Below are 21583 nucleotides of genomic sequence, written 5' to 3'. Positions count from 1 at the left end.
CTGATTCCTTATCGATTCCCTTATTGATACCTGTTGTGAATTTTTTTCTGTACTAAAAGTAGGCTTTACAGGTTTTCTATGTCAGCGGGTCAAAGAGCTTTTTCTTATCATGCAGCCACTCTGTGGAACGGTCTTCCTGCGACTGTGAGGCATTCAGAGTCCATGGACATTTTTGAGTCAAGACTTAAAGCCTATTTTTATTCTCTTTCTTATGAATAGTTTTTATTTTTTTTATCTGTTTTATTCTTTTACTTCTGTTTTTAATTATGTATTTGAATTTTTATTTAATTATTTAAATTTTTTATGTTGAACTGTTCTATGTGAGGCGCCAAGATTTTGTTGTGATTTGGCACTTTATAAGCCGATTAAATTGAAATTGAACAACATTTTATTGAGTCTTAAAGTAAATAAATATGAAATCGGTCACTGGATCCTTAAACTTTGGACATAATAAACTCTACATGGTGGATCCTTGATCTCTGGACATAAACAGAAATAAACAAAATCTGTAGTTATTATCAAAAGCATTTCCTTTCAGACATTATTGGCATGAATGTCTTTCCATACATCTGAGCTCAGCTTGTTGTGCTGCACGTCGAGATTGAATTCATAAAGAAAGAAGGATGTCTCATTTTGGGAGGGAAAAAAAAAACATTTTAGTCGATTGTAGTTTCTTGTCTACATTACAACGTTTGGAAAGAGGTGTCATTTTATTTAAAGCGGCAATTCATTTTGAAGTTGTTAACTCTGACCGGATTCTGTCTCAGCAGAGACCCGCGCAGCATTTGGAGCTGTGCCATTGGAACAGAGGACGATTCTCGTTTCTTCACTGTAACAAGACAAGAGTCCCAGTTAGTGACTTTAATCCACACAAAAGTGACTCACGATATTTTAATGGCTTTGAGAGGGGTTAAGAAGCGGACTTGCCATTTCTGAAGAGCAGCGAATCAAAGAACCAACGAGCTAGTGGATCGAAGCACTGCTTCAATCCACGCTTCAGAGTGGAGTCGCGCTGCAGAAACGGTTGATTACAGAGCCGCTGCAGGGTCTGTAATCAACGTAGAGGAATGATCATTTTCCCGATAAACACCCTCAAAAACAACAGCTGCTCTGAAAGACCGATAAGGGAATCGTTAAGCACAAAGGCTATTGATATCGGTGGATCGAATCATTTCTTAACGATACTTGAAAAGAACCGGTTCTCGATACCCTACCCCATTCATGACTGTACATCTGTGAGCATGGGTCATCTGCAGAGGAACAGACGGATCATACTTACATTGTCCGCTTGATAAGAGGGATTCAATAAAATGTGTTGTTTTTATATGGTGTGTGGTTGTATTTTTCTTAAATGCGTCCATGTTCTTCTTGATATCAGGCATTTTCTCATACCTTTTACAAGATCACAATGGTAGCTCAGTGGTAACATTTCTGGCTGGTAATCAGAGCTTTTGGAAATTGCAGGTTCGAATCCTGTGGTGGCATGTATTTTTTTTTTTTTTTTTTCACAGCAGCCGCACAATGTGGTTACACATGCTGCAGCTGCTTGCGCTGTGTTTCCGTGTGCACGAAACTGTTGCATGTATTTTTTTTTTTCACGGCAGCTGTGTGATGTGTAACCACATTGCACAGCTGCTTGCACTGTGTTCCCACGTGCACAAAACTGTTGCAGCGGCATCGTTCGCACTTGCCCGTCGGCTCGATGTTTTCATGGTTTGCTCATACGAGCTGTTCAGCCGTGATTCGCCCTGATTTGTACTTATTCGTACTATGTGTGAAGGGGCGCTTTGTATTGTCTTGTTGAAAAATGTATGGACGTCCCTAGAAAACATCCTGTATTGAAGGCAGCATATATTGCTCTAAAATCTCAAAATACTTTTTTGCATTGATGCTGTCATCACATGTTTTAAATTAACTTTTCCAAGGGCACTAACACAAACCCATACCATGACAGACCCTGGCTTTTGGACTTGTTGCTGATGACAGTCTGGATGATCCTTTTTTCCTTTGGGCCACAGCACGTTGCATCCATTTCTTCCAAAAAAGATCTGGAATACCGATTTGTCTGACCACAGTACATGTTTCCACTGTGTGATGGTCCAACCTAGATAGATGCCTGTGAGCCCAGAGAAGCCAATGCTGCTTATGGACAAGGTTAACATAAGGCTTCTTTTTTTTTTACCAAATAACGCTTTAAGTGGCATTTGTGAATGTAACCCTGTATTGTAGTGCTTGACAAAGGTTTCCCAAAGTAACCTTTTGCCCATGTGGTTATATCAGCTATTGATGAAAACAGTTCTAGATGCAGTGCCGATCTTTGGTTTAGACCCTTGCCCTTTTTGCACTGAAATTCCTTGATATTATGCACTGTAGAGGTGGAAATCCCTTCCAAACTTTCTTTGACAACAATATTTTTTAAACATTTCAATTCATTTTTTTCACAGTTAATTGACAAACTGGAGATCCTCTGCCTATCTTTTCTCCACAAAGACTCAGCCTTGTGTTCATACTGCTTTTGTACCAAGTCATGATTACAGTTGCCTGTTCATATCACCTGCTTGAGATAACATCAGTATGTAATTGTTTTAAACCTTATTACTAGGCCTAAATTGCCCCCATCCTGACTTCTTTGGAATGTGTTGCAGGGCTGAAATGCAGGAATGGATATATTTTTAACAAATTAAATGAAGTTGACCTATCAAAACATGAAATATGTTGGGTTCATACTGTCTGCAATGAAATAGCCAAAGTAAATATAAGAATCACTGCAGTGTTTTTTAAAATTTTCTCAAGGCTCAACATGCAGCCTTGCATTTACAAACCCACTTCTACTTCAGTCATAGGTGTAAGGTACCAACACACTTAAAAGAGGGAAGCAAAAAGCCGAAACAAACCACCACCCCTGCCCTACATCCCCAAAGAAGCCATCTATCTGCCACACCCAAGTGATACATGGTCTTCCCCTTGCTGTTTTGGGTGGGGGGGTTGGGGGTTGGTATCTTCTTCAGCACTGAGGTACCTACACAGTGCATCATTCTCAAGTGATATAGATGAAGGTAAGCTCCAGGCATCTTGTTCACCTCCAGGGATCTGTGATATCCAGGTGAAACATTTTCAGGCAGGCGGAGATGCTGATTTCCTATTGTTGCATCCAATCTTTGCTTCCTTCTGGGAAACAAGTATAATCTCACCTCCCTGTAACTGAGGCCTTGTTGTTCTCTCTGGAAAGGAAAGGGCAATTGCCTATACTAGAATAACTACAAGGCTATTTCCGTGCCCTCTATGCTGGGTAAGGTGCTTGGAAGGATGACTGTGAAGACGATCCAGGGGCCGATGATTGGTGCTCAATGACCAAGGCAGTATAATTGCATACCCAAGAAGAGATGATTCTGCCAGGTCAAGTCAGTTTTGGGAGCACGCACTGACGCTACATGAGGCTGCATCCACCACACTACAGAATTCTCTTGGGTCCTGAATGGAAACCATCCAGGCAGACAACCAGTCCATCCTCACCGCTTGAAAGTAGCCATTTACCTACTGTAGCCAGATGATATATAGGCATCCCATTGGGCTGCTCCAGCTACTGGGAATCTCAAAACTGAGCATCATGCACAGAGAAATGCACAACATGGCCAAAATGTCATAGGTGATGTAACAGTGCAAGCTTACCTGAGTCTCTCTAAGTAATTGTACATTTGACACAAAGCAATTACAGTGCTACCCAAGGAAGAGACCCAGTAACAAAGAAATCTAATCATTACCTTAAGTCACTGGTTAGCATCCAAGTCTCAATCATACAGTGAGACAGGAAGCACCAGGTCATTCAAGACTTGGACCTTCATTCTCCTGCAGAGCTATAGGCATCCCCAAGTATCTCTGTCCAGTGACCTGATGACTCCATAAGCTCTTCCCAGATGTCTCTTGATCTAAAAGGCTGAGCACCCAATACATCAGTGTCACTGCTGAGATATAGTGAATGTTTCTGTTTTCTACTTTTACCTGTTGATGGTTAAGTCCAGGAAGTCATTGAAATCCTGGATCTGAGTCTTGATCCAGGACAATCACAAACCCAGACACTCAGGGTATCATTTGATTCTGCAAACATCACAGCGTCTACCACAAAATCAAGATGACTAAACCCTTCCTCATCAACAAAGGCACCTAAGCTGCTGGTTTTCACACACAAGGAAGCAGTGAAAAAATCTCCCAAATGATACAATCATGAAACTTGCCATAAACATTCATACTGAGGTACTCTTCAAAATCTTCTGATGAGCCAAGTGAAAATTCAAGATGGCTTTGATTTTTCAAGATGGCCATTCAAAATTCCATTTCCCCAAGTGTTTAAAGATTATTGATGGATCTGAGTGAATATTATTTTTTCTTAATCCGGATCCTGATTTTGGTATTAATTATTCCTCAACAGACCTTTTTGTGACTAAAATGATTACAATGTGTAAAATAGTCATATGGCGTAGGACCTTTTTCAGCAGAAATTGTTTAATTTTCTGAAGCAGGACAAGTGCAATTTATGAGCTGTAATAATCTATGTTGAGAGTTGGCATTAAAACTGGACAAACAAGTAAAGGATCCAGTTTCATTTTAACATGGCAAAATTTATTCTTCTTTCATGGTTACAGTATGCATTATAATATATTTAGTGGACAGAAACTTGCAATATACATTTCAGTTTAGACAGTTTCACTGTTCAATCACTGACTAGTTACATACATACCTAAGTAGATTTTAATAGATAGCATCTGTTTTGGAATACTATAAAAGCATGCATACACACACACTGTAATTACTGAAATATGTAATTTTGTTCATGATATGTCAAATTTCATTTTCGCCAAGCTGTAGTCAGCCATCTTGAAAAAAATGGCAGCCATCTTAGATTTGTGTTTGGTTCATCAGCCAGTTTTAAAATAGTACCACAGTATTAATGCTCCTGTCAAACTTTATGCTTGTATCATTTTAACGATTCTCCCCTAACCAAAAAATAGTACTGATAAGTATATAAAAAGTAAACTGGAAGTATACTTGAAACATACTTGCATGTACTACTTTTTGGTAAGGGTCCTCAAAGTCAGCAGCAAGTATTGATCAGCGTCTGAACCACAACACATACTTGATGAATGCCCATATTCACTGGGAAAAATGCAGAGTTTCTGCCCCTCACTGAGTTTGGCACTCACACTGTCTATATGCAGGCGGGCAACTTCTTGAGAAACCTACAATTCTCAGGATGTCCCAGGTAGCAATGGGGTCATCTGAATGCTTAAAACATGACTGTGTGTTTATGCTATGTTGCTTTCAAGTAATTGTGAAAGCAACATATATGTGTGCATGCTTGCGTGGGGGGCTGTGTGCGTATGTTGCGTGCTTGGGCTCCAAGGAAGGTATTTTGGGAACCACTGATCTTTGTAGTTATTGCTGTAACTTAAGCCCCATTTACACATAGACGGTAAACTCTCCCGGAAGCATCCCGGCAGAGATTTTGCCCCCTCCGGGCCGTTTTAGGGATCAAACGGCATAGTTAATGCCGGCACACGGGGGCGTGGTTTGGTTCCGGCTTCACCGGGAATCGTCGAAAAAATTATTCAACATGTCGAATAATTCCGGGAGCGCTCCCGGAGAAGTGGCCTGACGACGGAGACAACGCGAACAATGGCGTTTGATACTTTTTAATCGCTGTGTCATCCTGCCCCTTCCTGTAGTGCCGCATTTTACACTGCCGTAATTGGCGGCCGGCGTTGTACCCTAACCAACGGCATGTAAAACGGCGATAGAGCCCACATCAGCGTCCTCAAAGGTGTTTTAACCGGCGACAGAGGCAGACAAATGGCGGCGCTAGCGGACAGTACTCCGTTCTAAACGCCACCTCCCGGTTAACGGCGTTCCAAACGGCCGATAGGCGGCGGTCAGTATAAAAACTCTAGCGCGCTGCATGCAGGCCTCTCACTCGCGGCCAGCTCCAGATATTTTTGCAGAGAAGCTCCAGTATGCCTCCTAAAATAAAATTGGCAGCGGCAAGGATTTACCAAGAGGTCTTATTCAGAAGCAGAGGGTAGCCCTGTGGTGGAGACGGAGCAACACGTTGAGGAGGGGAAAAAGGAGAGAAAAGAAAAGGCTGAGAGATGATCTCCCTCCCCCTGCAGTGACAGCTGCTTCAGCCTATTATACTCTGGGGGCGGTGCCTATATGCAAAAGTTCCTGGAGGAACGCAGGATTTGCCTGGATAAATCCAGTGGTACACAGGGCATTATCGGCGGCAGCAGAACACCGCCATTCTCACGTGTGTCTTAACCTGCGATTGTAAAGGATAGAACTGGGTATTAACCCCCATTGCCTGACGTGTGCTGGATGCTACGGCGTCAAAACTCCGCTTTATTCGGCAGATTTAGCGGCGTTTTATCCATGTATTTGCGGCTAGTATGGCGCACAAAATGCTCCGTCCCTTTCCACCGCGAAAACAGCCGGAACTATCGCGAACTTCAGTCTACGTACTACCCGTCGACAAAACCGTCTATGTGTAACCTGAGCTTTAGCAATGTAGCTAGTCTTGCCCGGTTACTGCAGCAGTTAGTTTGGTGAGCGAGTTGTGGTTGGAAAGTCAGGCTACTGAGTTTGTTTGTGAGCAACTCGCATGAATTGTTCTTGGGCAATTCTCTGAATACAGAACAACAATGACAGCAAAATCTCGCCAAAAATTTGCTCGAGGTCTGTTAGAAAAGTATCCGACCTTTTAATTTTTTTCAAAAACCTGATGGATTTGAATCACATGTGCTTGCATGAGTCAACCTTGAACCTTCGCGTGCATGCATGATTTTTTTCACACCTGTCGATTGCGTCATTTGCTGGTAAGCAGCCTTTGTGTGAGGATGGGTGGAGTCTCTCGTCGTTTTGTCTTTGCAAGGAAATGGTGGAACGACTGGAGCAGCGCGACTGCATCAAATTTTGCCACAAACTGGGCAATAGCCAGGTAGAAACCATTCGGATTATTCAGATGGCTTTCGGTGACGATCCTCTGGGCATCACACAGATTAAGGAGCAGTACAACTGGTTTAAAGACGTCTGCACAACAGTGGAGAGCGCGCCACGCTCCGATCGGCATCAACGACCAGATTATTTCCAAAGTGAACGCTGTGGTGATGTGGGACTGTCGTGTGATTATCTGAGAAATTGCGGAAGAGGTGGACATCAGCACTTTTTCGGCACATTCCACTGTGAAAGAAGATTTTGCCATGAAAAGAGTGGCGGCAAAATTCATCGGCACAAAGCTGATGGCGCAGCAACAGCGCCTCCGTGATGAAGCCTCACAGGACATGCCCTGACATGTCCAGCTTGTCCACAATTTCTCGGATAGTCACACGACTGAAAAGCCACCAAAAGCCGTCTGAATCTTCCAAATGGTTGACGAGCTGGGCATGTTAACACGGAGGCGCCATCAGCTTCGTGATGATGAATTTCGCTGCCACTCTTTTCATGGCAAAATCTTCTTTCACAGTGGAATGTGCCGAAAAAGTGCAATTTCTCGGATAATCACATGACAGTCCCACATCATCACAGCGTTCACTTTGGAAATGATCCAGTTGTTTCAGCATGTTGATGCTGGTCGGAGCGCAGTGCGCTCTCCACTGTTGTGCAGCTGTCTTTAAACCGGTTGTACCGCTCCCTAATCTGTGTGATGCCCAGAGGATCACACCGAATGGTTTCCACCTGGCTATTGCCCAGTTTGTGGCAAAATTTGATGCAGTTGCGCTGCTCCAGTCGTTCAACCATTTCCTTGCAAAGAAAAAAAGGACGAGAGACTACACCCATCCTCACACAAAGGCTGCTTACAAGCAAATGACGCAACCAACAGGTGTGAAAAAAATCACGCATGTGCACGAAGGTTCAAGGTTGGCTCATGCAAGCACACGTGATTCAAATCCATCAGGTTTTTGAAAAAAATAAAAAGGTCGGATACTTTTCTAACAGACCTCGTATGATCTTTATTTAACCAGGCTGGTCCCATTGACGTCGAGATCTCTTTTGCAAGGGAGACCTGGACAGTTATAAAGTTTCCAATTCACTTAACCTGTATGTATTTAAATGAGAGAGGAAACCAGTGGTGGGCACAGTTCCACTAATCCACAAACCACTAATTATCAAAGATAATGTTTTCATTATTGGATTAGCTTTTTAGATAACTTTGAAAACCATTATCGGACTAATTATCTTATAAGTTTTGGTCCAATAATTTTTAGACCGCTAGTGTATTTTTGCAGACATGGTAAACAGTTACAAATAATTACAAACATCTATGAAATCTAAAAATCAGTTGAGTACCTATCTGTTAAATGTTTTGTAGTAGATAGGCATTTCTATCCTCCGTAAACAGAGGAGCGCTGGTTCTAAAAGAAACCGCTCTATCCTTTGCAGGCAAAGGAGAACTGGTCACAAAAAAAAATATAGCTCGTTTCTTTTGACCCCATACTGATATGCTGGCAATATCACCCAAGTCATCCAGAGGCATACAGATTTAACTTGTGGTTACAATTTTAACCAAACTAATTCCGAACATCACATCTGAAGTTTTATAAAGTGAAAATATCAGATATATATTTAGTTTTAAAGTAATGCACTAATTTTGAAGGATTTAGTGTGGAGATGCTGTGCCCAGTGCATTATGGGTATCTCAGTACATTCACAACAGAAGAAATGCATTTGAGACGCTCTGATCAGGTTGTTGGGGGCTTCGTGCCCCTGGTAGGGTCTCCCATGGCAAACAGGTCCTAGCGGACGGGTCAGACTAAGGGCAGTTCAGAAGCTCCCATGACCAGTATGAAATCAAGGACCGAGACGTTGCCAGGTATGGCGGAGCCGAGGCCCCACCCTAGAGGCAGGCCTGGGGTTGGGGCTCGCGCATGAGTGCCTGGTGGTCAGGCCTTAGCCCATGGGGCCTGGCCGGGCCCAGCTCGAAAGAGCGACATGGGCCTGCCCATCTGTAGGTTCACCACCTGCAGAGGGGGCCATGGGGGTCCAATGCAGAGAGGGCTGGGTGGCGGTCAAGGGTGGGTGGCCCGGGGGCATGGTCTGCGCTCACAGCCTCTTGCTGTCGGGACGTGGAATGTCACCTCACTGGGGGGAAGGAGTCTGAGCTTGTGAGGGAGGTTGAGAGGTACTGACTAGAGATAGTCGGGCTCACCTCCACGCACAGTTTGGGCTCTGGTACCCAGTTCCTGGAGAGGGGCTGGGCGCTCCACTTTTCTGGCATTGCCCATGGGGAGAGGCGGTGGGCGGGGGTAGCATTGCTCATTGCTCCCCAGCTCAGTCATTGTTTGTTGGAGTTCACCCCGGTGAACGAGAGGGTCATGTCCCTATGCCTTTGGGTCAGGGACAGGTCTCTCACTGATGTCTCAGCCTACGGGCCGAGTGGCAGTGCAGAGGACCCGACCTTCTTGGATTCCCTGGGAGGGGTACTAGATAGTGCTCTGACTGGGGACTCCATTGTTCTCCTGGACAACACCCACGTGGGTGGTGACAGTGAGACCTGGAGGGGGGTGAACAGGAAGCATGGCCTCCCCAGTCTGAACCCAAGTGGTGTTCAGTTGTTGGACTTCTGTGCTAGCCACAGTTTGTCCATCACGACCATCATGTTCGAGCACAAGGGTGTCCGTAATTGCACGTGGCATCAGGACACCGAGCTGGAGGTTGATGATCTTTGTAATCATATCATCTGACCTTCGGCCACATGTCTCGGACACTCGGGTGAAGAGAGGGGCTGAGCTGTTGACCTATCACCACCTGGTGGTGAGTTGCATCCGCTGGGAGGGGAGGAAGCTGGTCAGACCTGGCAGGCCCAAACGTATTATGAGGGTCTGCTGGGAACGGCTGGTGAAACCTTCTGTCAGTGAGGTCTTCAACTCCCACCTCCGGGAGAGCTTCTCTCAGATCCCGGGGGAGGTTGGAGACATGGAGTCCGAGTGGACCATGTTCTCCATCTCCATTGTCAATGTGGCCGCTCGTAGCTGTGGTTGCAGGGTCTCTGGTGCCTGTCGTGGCGGCAATCCCCAAACCCACTGGTGAACGCTGGAAGTAAGGGATGCTGTCAAGTTGAAGAAGGAGTCCACTTGTCTTTGTTGGCAGGTGGGACTCCGGAGGCAGCTGACAGGTACTGGCAGGCCAAGCGTGCTGCAGCCTGTGTGGTCGCAGAGGCAAAACCTCGGGTCTGGGAGGAGTTTGGCGAGTCCATGGAGGAGGACTGTCGGTCGGCCTCGAAGAAATTCTGGCAAACTGTCTGACGTCTCCGGAGGCAGAAGCGGCTCTCCACCAACACTGTCTACAGTGCAGGTGGGGAGCTGTTGACCCTGACTGGGGATGTTGTCGGGCGGTGGAAAGAATAGTTCGAGGATCTCCTCAATCCCATCGTCACATCTTCCAGAGAAGAAGCAGAGACTGGGGACTCAGAGGCAGACTCATCAGTTACCCAGGCTGAAGTCACCGAGGTGGTCAGAAAGCTCCTCCGTGGCAAGGGTCCTGGGGTGGATGAAATCCATCCAGAGTACCTTAAGTCTCTGGATGTGGTGGAACTGTCTTGGTTGACACATCTCTGCAACATCGCGTGGTGGTCAGGGACAGTGCCTCTGGATTGGCAGACCGGGGTGGTGGTCCCTCTGTTTAAGAAGGGGGACCGGAGGGTATGTTTCAACTACAAGGGGATCACACTCCTCATCCTCCCCGGTAAGGTCTATTCCAGAGTGCTGGAGAGGAGAATTCGACCGATAGTCAAACCTCAGATTCAGGAGGAGCAGTGTTGTTTCCGTCCTGGTCATGGCACACTGGACCAATTCTACCCCCTCCATCGGGTGCTCGAGGGTTCATGGGAGTTCGCCCAACCAGTCCACATGTGTTTTGTGGATCTGGAGAAGGCGTTCAACTGTGTCCCTTGAGGTGCCCTGTGGGGGGTGCTCCGGGAGTACGGGGTCCGTGCTCCTTTGTTAAGTGCTATCCGGTCCCTTTACAGCCGTAGCAGGAGCTTGATTCGCATTGCCGGTAGTAGGTCAAGCCTGTTTCCAGTGCATGTTGGCCTCCACCAGGACTGCCCTTTGTGACCGGTTCTGTTCATAACCTTAATGGACAGAATTTCTAGGCGCAGTCAGGGTGTAGAGAGGGTACAGTTTGGGAACCACAGAATCTCATCTCTGCTGTTTGCGGGCGATGTGGTTCTGTTGGCTTCATCAAATCAGGACCTTCGGCGTGGACTGGAGCGGTGTGCAGCCGAGTGTGAAGCATCCGGGATGAAAATCAGCACCTCCAAATCTGAGGCCATGGTTCTCAACCGGAAAAAGGTGCTTTGCCCTCTTCAGGTCGCTGGAGTGTCCTTGCCTCAAGTGGAGGAGTTTAAGTATCTTGGTGTCTTGTTCTCGAGCGAGGGATGGATGGAGCAGATCGACAGATCTGCAGTGATGCGGTCGCTGTATCGGACCGTCGTGGTGAAGAGAGCTGAGCAGGGGAGCAAAGCTCTCGATTTACCGATCTATCTACATTCTGACCCTCACCTATGGTCATGAGATTTAGCTCATGACCGAAAGAACAAGATCGCGAGTACAAGCGGCCGAGATGAGTTTCTTGTGGAGGGTGGCTGGGCGCTCCCTTAGAGATAGGGTGAGGAGCTCGATCACTCTGGAGGAGCTCAGAGTCGAGCCGCTGCTCCTCCATGTTGAAAGGAGCCAACTGAGGTGGCTCGGACATCTTTTTCGGATGTCCCCTGGACGCCTCACTGGAGAGGTGTTCTGGGCACGTCCCATCGGGATGAGGCCCCAGGGAAGACCCAGGACACGTTGGAGGGACTACGTCTCACAGCTGGCTTGGGAATGCCTCAGGGTTCCCCCGGGGGAGCTGGGGGAGGTGTGTGTGGATCGGGAGGTCTGGGCAGCTTTGCTTGAGCTGCTGCCCCCCCGACCCAACCTCGGATGAAGCGGAATAAAATGGATGGATGGATATATTCTCTGGGTTTAGACATTATTGTGCTTGTTTTATGTAAAAATGCCAGAAGAAATTCAGGTTGCTCCTCCATTATTTTGAAATGGGATCATTGCAGTTGATTCCTGTTTGTTGTTTAGAGTCCTGTTTATGTCAAATACTGTCTGTCGTCTTTGTTCCAGAGTAATATATATAAGATGTCTGAAATTCAGTTTGCATTTATTAAATTCCACACATCTTTAACGTACCACGGATTATCTGGAATTTTGTTTTGGCAAGTTTTCACTGTCTCTACTGCCATCTACTGGCCATTAGTGTTCATGGCAGTATTTGCCCTAAAGTTGGGCAGACACTGTCCAATATTTTCAATCACTATATTCGGCTTCAGCTCAAACTGTACAACAACACTGCATAGTGTAAAAGTTCAGCTTTCACGATTTATGTTCTCACACTATACAGCCCGATGCTCTGATGCGATCTGACAGCTCACATTGTACGTTCAAAAACCACACGTCGGACTTGTGTTTCCTGAAGCAAAATGTAAACAGAAGGGTTTTTTTTCTAACTATATTTACATTTCTTATTTTTAGAAAAACTCAATGGGAGACAACAAAGTTTGAAAAAAAACAAAAACATTACAAGACTTTACATGAGTTTGTCATGTTTCGGCCGGATCTGGGTGTTTGTTCAGGTTTTTCCCCTTTTTGTTGTTCTTTTCTGCATTGATTTATTAATATTTATTTTCACCAGGATTTATTCTGTTATGTTTTTCTTGTCACTTTGTTTCTTAACATTCTGTTGCCATCACCCAGTTCCATTCTAGTTTTGTTCTGTCAGATTATGTTTGCATTATTGGTCATTAGTTTATCATTTGTGTATTTTCTCATTTGTGTTATCAGTTACATTGAACATTGGGTTTCGTATCTGTATCATGTAGTCTGTTTTCCTTGTTGTTCTGCTTTAGTATTTGTTCCTGTTCTTGCCCTGTTCTGTATTATATTTTATTCTCTTATGTCAAGCCTGTTCATTGTTTCTTGTTATTCCTCACACCCAGTTATTTATGTTCACTTCACCGCACTTGCCCCATGTTTTTGTCTCTCTTTTTGTTTCTGTCTGCTTTGTGTTTACTCACGCCCCTCTGAGTATGTTCTCTCACCACAGCACTGCACCTGATATTGTCCTTGTCTCACACTTTGTTTCTGTCCACTCAGTTTCTGTCACTCTCACTCTTGGCACTTGCTCTCATGTCTCTGTATCCAACTTTGTGCACTCTTCCTCCCCATCTTGCACAGTGTTTCCTCTTTGTTCACTAGCCCCCTTTCCTGATTGTTCCTCACGTGCACCTCATTAATACCACCTGTCCCTCGTTAGTCCACCTTCATATAAACCCTCACAGTCTCGCAGTCCCTCACCAGATTATCGCTTCCTGCACACTCTCCAGCCTTCTTGTTATCAGTCCTAATTAGTCTTACCATGTACCAGTACCTTGCTCTGTGTTTTTCGACCACGCCTTTTTGCCTCAGCCTTTATTCCTCAGCCTTTATGCCAGTGTTTGCTTGTACCTCAGACCTCTGCCTGGAGATAACTACGTTTGCGCCTCACCCTGCTTGTACCTCTGCTCCGCTATCTGATAACCTGTGTACCGAACCTCTGCCTGAAATAAACTTGACGACTTCTTATACCTTAAGCCCCGGTTTGGGAGTTTGTATTGTGGGTCCACCCGCTCCTGGTGTCGGCTGAGTTGGCAGAGTTGAAGAAAGGGGGGGAAAGAAACAGAAGCTGCTCTCCCAAAGAGATGATAACTGTTTATGCTCTCTCCAATACCGCATCAGTGTTTACACATGTACAGTACGAGAGGTTGGACGCTTGTGGGATACCCTCACGACGGCCGACCAGAATATGAAATGGGTATGATTTTCATCCGACCATACAATTGCCAATCAGCAGGTGGTTGTGAGAGGTTAAACGCAGCTTGTTACTCCATGTATACTACATGAAGCAGAACGCGCGATTAAGCTGAAACTCGATGTGATCCAAAAAATTCTCGCATGAGTGGAAAAAAAACAGCTGAAAAAGGGTCAATACTCGCACAGCGTAAGCCCAGTGTAAGTACTGAGCGTCTGGGCACCAGTAGATCATGGCAGTGTTCTATTTATTTTGACACCTGTTGTATCAGACATTTATCTAATTCCAACTTGACTTTTTTTAGAAAATGCCTTTTTTTGTTTTACAAATAAAAAATGGTAAATTTTACAAAAGCACATTTATCTGTAAACACCAACACACGACACACCTCACATAGGTTTACATAGAATGAATGAGACAAACTGTTAGCGGAGGCACATTTTACCCATAATCCCTTGGCATCTGCCTGTGTTTGTTACAAAACTTCAGAATTAGTGCATTATTCAACATTAAAAGATATGTTATATTTTAATTTTGTACAAATGACAGAATTGACATTAATGTAGTTATTCTATCAGTATTAATTGCATTTCTAAACCAAACCATAAGTCAGCTCTGTTTTATTTTCCAAGAACTCTGCCTCACGGCAACACTGTTAATGAGTAGAGAGTTGAGCTTTGTAGTAAACAGGAGCTTCCAGCAGGGAGCAGGATGCTCCAAGACCGAAGTGCTGACTCATTGTTTGGGTCTGTAGTCACCTTTGATGCTACCAGAAGTGATCGTGGTGTTAAAACTCAAAATCAGCTTGTTAGTAGTTGCAAGTGTACCAGAGAGAATATTGTAAGTTATCGGTTATCTGTAGCCTCTGATAAATTTTTGGTGGTTTATCGGTTTAGGTTTATAAAAGATAACTTTTCAGTTAGCTGATTATTTGTTATCGAAGCTAATTTTTTGGTTAGCTGTGCCCACCACTAGAGGAAACCCATGCTAACATGGGGAGAATGTGCAAACTCCACATAAAAAGGCCACAGGTGGGAATCAAACCCATGACCTTGTTGATTTGAGGCAACAGTGGTGACCACTAAGGCACCGTGCTGCCCTGTGCAGTTGTAATTCTGTTACTATAGAATTCCTCTAATATGGTTCACAGGGTGACATCAAGCTGCTACTCATTCATTTTGGTAAATAATTAGAATATTTTAACCTTGTATTTGTGGCATTAGATTGTTATATATCATTGATTAGCTCCACATGGAAAATACAATTACCCAGCAGGCCCCATTTTTTGTTTTTAAGTAATCCAGTTTAAGAAAAAAGAAGAAAATAAACAGATGAAAAGGAAAAAAACGGCAGAGACAGAGAAACATTTTTGGAGTTCACAGTTGAGCTGCCAAATTACAACAGGTTTTATTTACCTTAACCGAAAGCGATAATAAAGGAATCAACTTTGATTTTCTTCTCTTTTTACAGCGCGTTTGTAGTTACTGTTCTGTTGGCTTCAATTTTGAACCCTGTGGATCTGCTGTTACATTTCTGGTTACAGCTGTCCTTCACAATCTAAATTCCACAGGCAGTCTAGCAGTATGAGATACAATAAAATTAATGTGCGTTTTACAGTCTGCGAGTTCTGGAACCACACCATATAAATGTGTTTTTGATTTAAACTAATAAAGCTGTCTCTGTGATTTCTCTCAGACATCATTTCCCAGTACCCGACTCTGTGGACGGAGCAGGTTCGAAGCCGGCAGAACAACAGAACCAGATCACCATGTGAGTTTCAAAGCTGGTATTTACTAACCTCAAGCAAAGGCACGCTGTCTTTTTCCTGCTTGTGTGAGCAATCATGGTTTGGGGCTGTTCCTGTCTTTTAAGGACAGATGGCGGGTTGTGAAACCAATACATCTTGGTGATGGAGTGCATCAGGCTTTGGGGGTCTGCTTCTTTTTGCGGTCCTTTGCGTTGCAGCATATTAGTAATTATCAGCACATGGTGCAAACACAGAACGTCCTATTCTCCTGGCTGCTCCATCCTACTGAACATTAAACAGATAAGCTGCCTCTTTTCTCTTTGGAGAAATCACTTGCATAAAACCATGCTGTTCTGAGGCCAGCCTCCAGATGAAAATGCTGCGTGCATGTGTGCATTTGTGCGTGAATCTCATTATCATAATTTACTACCAATAAAAAAAGCAGTAGAAAAGCAGTGCTGATGGTTTTCATTACCACTCTTTCGGCTCTCTTGTGCTCTTTTGCATATAAAGATTAAATAAAAAAAGCGGCCAAACAAAGAGAGCCCATATGGAGGAAGTGGAGCAAAGAGACCCTGTTAAGAGAGTGGAGAGGCGTTTCATTCAGGTTTGTTTCTGTGGGTAAGGATCTGCAAAGAAAATAAACAAAGTAACTCGATACCCATAATCCTGCAGGAGCTTCCGAGCCTTGAGGCGAACAGTGAAGAGCAGGAGATGTTTGGTGATGAAAGCTTTCATTGCCAGAAGGGCTCTGCTTCATCCAGGCTGATGGAGGACTTTCATGCTCAAATCTTTGCATGACAGCATCTGATCCGTGCCCAGGCTCTGCAAAAACCCCACCTCCTCATCGTAGCACAGTCCGATCCCTGCAGAAAATGGATAAATGGAGGGATCATGAAGCACAGCATTTTCTTTCCATGGGAATTTTGAACAAATACAGGAAACACTTCCACAGATCCCAGAGCCTTCATTTATCAAACTGTGCCGAGAAAAGGTTCTAAATTCTACTGTACGAACAACATTTAACTCCACTGAAATCCAAACATTACAATGTCGCTTTATTTTTGAAACATGTTGAGAACATATTTATCTCATAGGGAAATCCATGACGAATATTTTATTTTCTTCTTAATGCCGTTTACAGCAGGAAGTGCATGTGCTCGTGCATGAGGTTTTGAAATTACAGGAACTTTCCTTTGACCTCACATGATGCACGTATACACTAGGGTAGTCCACATTTTTGCAGTGTTTGTAATTTAATGCTCTGACCCCCTGAGTAGGTTCCAAATTGATGAAAAAACATGCTGTGTAAAATTTTGTTTGCATAAATGAATTTTTAGAAGTAGCTCAAAAGCATTGAAATGTTGCTATTTTCCCCAATTCCAATGAAGTTGGGACATTGTGTGAAATGTAAATAAAAAGAGAATGCAATGATTTGTAAATCCTCTTCAACCTATATTCAACTGAATACACCACAAAGACAAGATATTTACTGTTCAAACTGATAAACTTTATTGTTTTTGTGCAAATATTTGCTCAATTTGAAATGGATGCCTGCAACACGTTTCAAAAAAGCTGGGACAGTGGTATGTTTACCACTGTGTTACATCACCTTTCCTTCTAACAACACTCAAGCGTTTGGGAACTGAGGACACAAATTGAAGATTTGTAGGTGGAATTCTTTCCCATTCTTGCTTTTTGTACAACTTCAGTTGTTCAACAGTCCGGGGTCTCCGTTGTCGTATTTTGCGCTTCATAATGCACCACACATTTTCAATAGGTGACAGGTCTGGACTGCAGGCAGGCCAGTCTAGTACCAGCACTCTTTTACTACGAAGCCACGCTGTTGTAACACGTGCAGAATGTGGCTTGGCATTGTCTTGCTGAAATAAGCAGGGACGTCCCTGAAAAAGACGTTGCTTGGATGGCAGCATGTTTTGCTCCAAAAACTGGATGTACCTTTCAGAATTGATGTGCCATCACAGATGTCTAAGTTGTCCATGCCATGGGCACTAACACATCCCCATACCATCACAGATGCTGGCTTTTGAACTTTGTGCTGGTAACAATCTGGATGTTTTTTTTCCTCTTTTGTCCGGAGGACACGACGTCCATGATTTCCAAAAACAATTTGAAATGTGGACTCATCAGACCACAGCACACTTTTCCACTTTGCGTCTGTCCATTTCAAATGAGCTCGGGTCCAGAGAAGGTGGAAGGTGTTTCTGGATGTTGTTGATGTATGGCTTTCTCTTTGCATGGTCGAGTTTTAACTTGCACTTATAGATGTAGCGACGAATTGTGTTAACTGACAATGGTTTTCTGAAGTGTTCCTGAGCCCATGCTGTAAGATCCTTTACACAATGATGTTAGTTTTTAATGCAGTGCCGCCTGAGGGATCGACGGTCACGGGCATTCAATATTGGTTTTCGGCCTTGCCGCTTACGTCTAGAAAGTTCTACAGATTCTCTTTTCGCTCTTTTGTGGTGTATTCAATTGAATATAGGTTGAAGAGGATTTGCAAATCATTGTATTCTGTTTTTATTTACATTTTACACAACGTCCCAACTTCCATGGAATTGGGGTTGTAACACTATACAAACAAAAGCTTAATGGTGTCCCAACCCATCCTAAACAACCAGAGGCAATTTCTGTAAGACTGCAAGGGAAGCTCAGCTTCCCCTAAAATGTCAAAAAAAAAAAAAAAAAAAAAAAAATCAAATGTGTATAGTTTATCATTTCATTGACTACAAATGCATTAGAACACATTAATCTTGAAGACGAGTTCATTCAGAATCAGCTACTTATCACAAATCAGTTGACTCTATTTTGTTAAGGTCTCATAAATCTTTTTCTCATATGGTCTGTGGTCAATGGATTTTCCCGTAGAAGCCGAGTGTTTCTTCACTTCAATGGGACTGCCGGGAACAGTTTTTTTCATTGCCTCAAAACTCAAAGGCCATTGGATAAATGGCACAAATTTGTCCCGCCCCCGGACGTGCAGCATCTCTGGGAGTGAATGGAGCTGTGGGCAGGCCTGGACGCTGGACTTCCATACAATGATTGGATGATCAGTCGAAAGGCTGAATCCCATTTTGATTGACAGCTATTTTGAGATATTGGCATGTGAGAATTAATTTGCACATTTTTGCATATTTATGTATTTTTAAATTTATGTCAAAGTGTTTTACGTGAGCTATAAATCAGTCTGTTTTAAAGGTGCAAACTTTAAAAATAATGTACCGCACCCAAACAAAATGAGTCCAAATCTGCAGAAAGACAGTAGAAATGGACCAAACTGGTGATTTTGATGCCAGGAACAATAACATGCAGATCTACCTCAGATCTGCTGTGGTGACCCCCGTGTGAAACAAGGGAGAAGTCCAAGGGACTTCCTGTTTATCGTTACAATTATCCCAGAATCTTTTGCGCTCCTATGTCATCACCTCACTACGGTCTTTGTTAAAATAGAATATCTCCTCATGAAATCGGAGCAGCAAAAATAATATGTGCCCATTTTTAATATACAATTGCAGTGGCCAATCTGTGATAGTACACATGAGTTGCAGGTTTTGACACTATAAAGAGGCCACGCCTGTTTCTAACTTGACGTAATTACTAATTGTGTACTTATTAATTTGGGGAACTAATGGAGGCTGCATACTGTGATAGAAGGGAAGCCTTATCGTTGCAGTTTCCCTGTTCTACCACCTGACAATGTATGTACCCATGGTTGGAGCTGTGTGTATATTTACACATGTTCCTAAGTATCAGTACAAGTTGGTGAATTTCACACTCTGCACAGAAATGTTTGTATGCATGGTTTGAGCACAAATTTGTACATACAGACGGTTGGTAAATGAGGCCTCTGGGACTTTGCATTGTCCTATAGGTGCAGTCTGTGTCCGCCAACGACAGACTGACCAGTGTTCTGCCTTTGTCTTGTCTGTTTCTCTCCGTCACACATTGTCAGAGGACAACTGACTTTCTAAATATTTACTTAATGTGGGGCATAGGGAACTGGACTTAGTCATTAGCCTGTTAATATCTTAAACAGCACCACAAGGGGCTGATACAGCAGTCCGCACACACTGTCTGTGAAGCCACATCCTCCAGGCCTTCATCTTTTTTTGCACTTCATCCTCCTTCAGGCATTCTGTAGCTGTGGTTAGAGTGTAAAGGCTTCAGCGTATTTCATCCAAGAGTCTGGTCAGACTGTCAGAAAAGCAACAAAGTTTATAACTTTCTACGTATGACACTGCAACAGCTTGGTCAGTTTCATATGTAACCTCTGCAGTGGTGTTGAATTATTGCAGACCTGCATTAAGCTTTATTTACACAATTTCTGTTTACACAAGGCACCACAAACAATGAAAAGTGGATCATAAGGGGGATAATTTTGTTCTTTCGGGCCCTGTCCCACTGGCGTTTAGGAGGCTTTGCGGATGGAATGTGCACAAAAGTGGCGCACATCCACCAAACAACCGCAATATCCGTGTAACATTCCTGTATGAGTCGGCCGACATCCGAACACGTCCGTGATCATCCGCAGAGTCCGCAGCCAGGATTTTTGAGAGTCTCAAAAATCCTGATGCGGATGAGATCCGCATCACTTCCTGAACACATACTGAAGACATATGCAGGACATACACAACCAATGCGCCGCATATCCGCTGTCATCCGCTGATATCCGCAACCGACGGGTTGGCGCGGCTTGGCGGCGGACTGGGACAGCGTGCAAAACAGATATAACGCGTGCCAAGCACGGCCACATCACGGTCGCAAATGGTATGTCGCGCATGCAGACAGAGTGGGCATGGATGAGGCGAGTGCATCACGGCTGCTGTGCCCCTCATGGGGGCGCCTCCGCGGTCGCCTTCGCTTCTGTTCCCTGTTATATCCGCTTTTCTTCGTCATGTATTCGCTGTGCACTACGTGATCCACCCCAGGACATTTGTTCCACCCACCTTTGTTGCAGACGCTCAGCTTTTGTCTCCTCATTTCATGCGCAAATCCTCCTAAACGCCAGTGGGACAGGACCCTTAGATATGGTGTAATCTGGCAAAGGAACTAAGTAAAAAAAAATGCAGCCTGCTGATGCTCAGATATTAACAAGATCGAACGGAAGAAGTTCCGTCCTCACAATTTTGCCCTAACTCTCAGTGATCACTTATTAATAAGCTGAGTCCCAATAAATTAGTAAAAATAATAAAAATAAATAATTTGACTTTCTTACTTGGCAGTGGTAATAATATGTTTTGCATATTTTGAATTGCATCTGTTTTGTGCTTTTAAAAATGTGTTAATTTCTGTTTTAGACATGATATCTACAGTAGCAGAGATACTGCATAGTTCATTATCTTTAACAGACTTATGGTAAAGGAATCTGGTAACAGCATGTGTTGAGCTACTTTTGTATCTCCATTGTAGAAATGACAAAATATCCCATTCTGAAGTATTTAAGGTTGTTTTTAAAGATTCTATCTCAGCCTGCCACCATCACAGCCACTTTAACAAGTTAGTAGTCCTATTAGTGTTATCAGCCTATGCAATTACACTGACATTGACTCCTCTCTAACCTTTGACCCTCCTGTCCAGCCTCATCATGTGACCAGGAACAGCAATCTGCCCAGGAAGAGGCGAGGCAGCACAAGAATGATGCTGTATTTGTGCCTGACTGCGCACAGGGAGGATTGTATAAGCCGGTGCAGTGTCACCCCTCCACAGGTTACTGCTGGTGTGTGCTCGTGGACACGGGTCGACCCATACCTGGGACCTCCACCAGGTAGGACAGTGCAAAGTCTTTATCCCTTATCTGTGGAACTGTCAAACAGATTTTCCAAGCATTTTGGTGTTTAGTTGTTTCTGTGACAAATAAAACACAGAGCAGACAGTCTGGCATAAATTTTCAAAATACAGGCATCTGTAGACTTCAAAAGACCAACAATACCAAGATGAAGT

At 44.0% G+C, this 21583-nt stretch overlaps 1 protein-coding gene across 1 annotated transcript in view; it reads left to right on the top strand.

The window, feature by feature from the left end:
- Positions 1-21583, top strand: part of smoc2 (SPARC related modular calcium binding 2) — a 132113-nt gene that overhangs the window by 72180 nt on the left and 38350 nt on the right. Inside the window, exons 7-8 of the mRNA XM_034185118.1 lie at positions 15571-15645; positions 21221-21407. Coding sequence (XP_034041009.1) covers positions 15571-15645; positions 21221-21407 — 262 coding nt within the window. The remainder of the gene's footprint in view (positions 1-15570; positions 15646-21220; positions 21408-21583) is intronic.

This window comes from Thalassophryne amazonica, chromosome 13 (genome assembly GCF_902500255.1).
Source record: "Thalassophryne amazonica chromosome 13, fThaAma1.1, whole genome shotgun sequence".
In the NCBI taxonomy this organism is placed as follows: domain Eukaryota; kingdom Metazoa; phylum Chordata; class Actinopteri; order Batrachoidiformes; family Batrachoididae; genus Thalassophryne; species Thalassophryne amazonica.
Note: the sequence above shows the minus strand (reverse complement) of the source record. Positions and strands in the feature narration are given on the sequence as shown.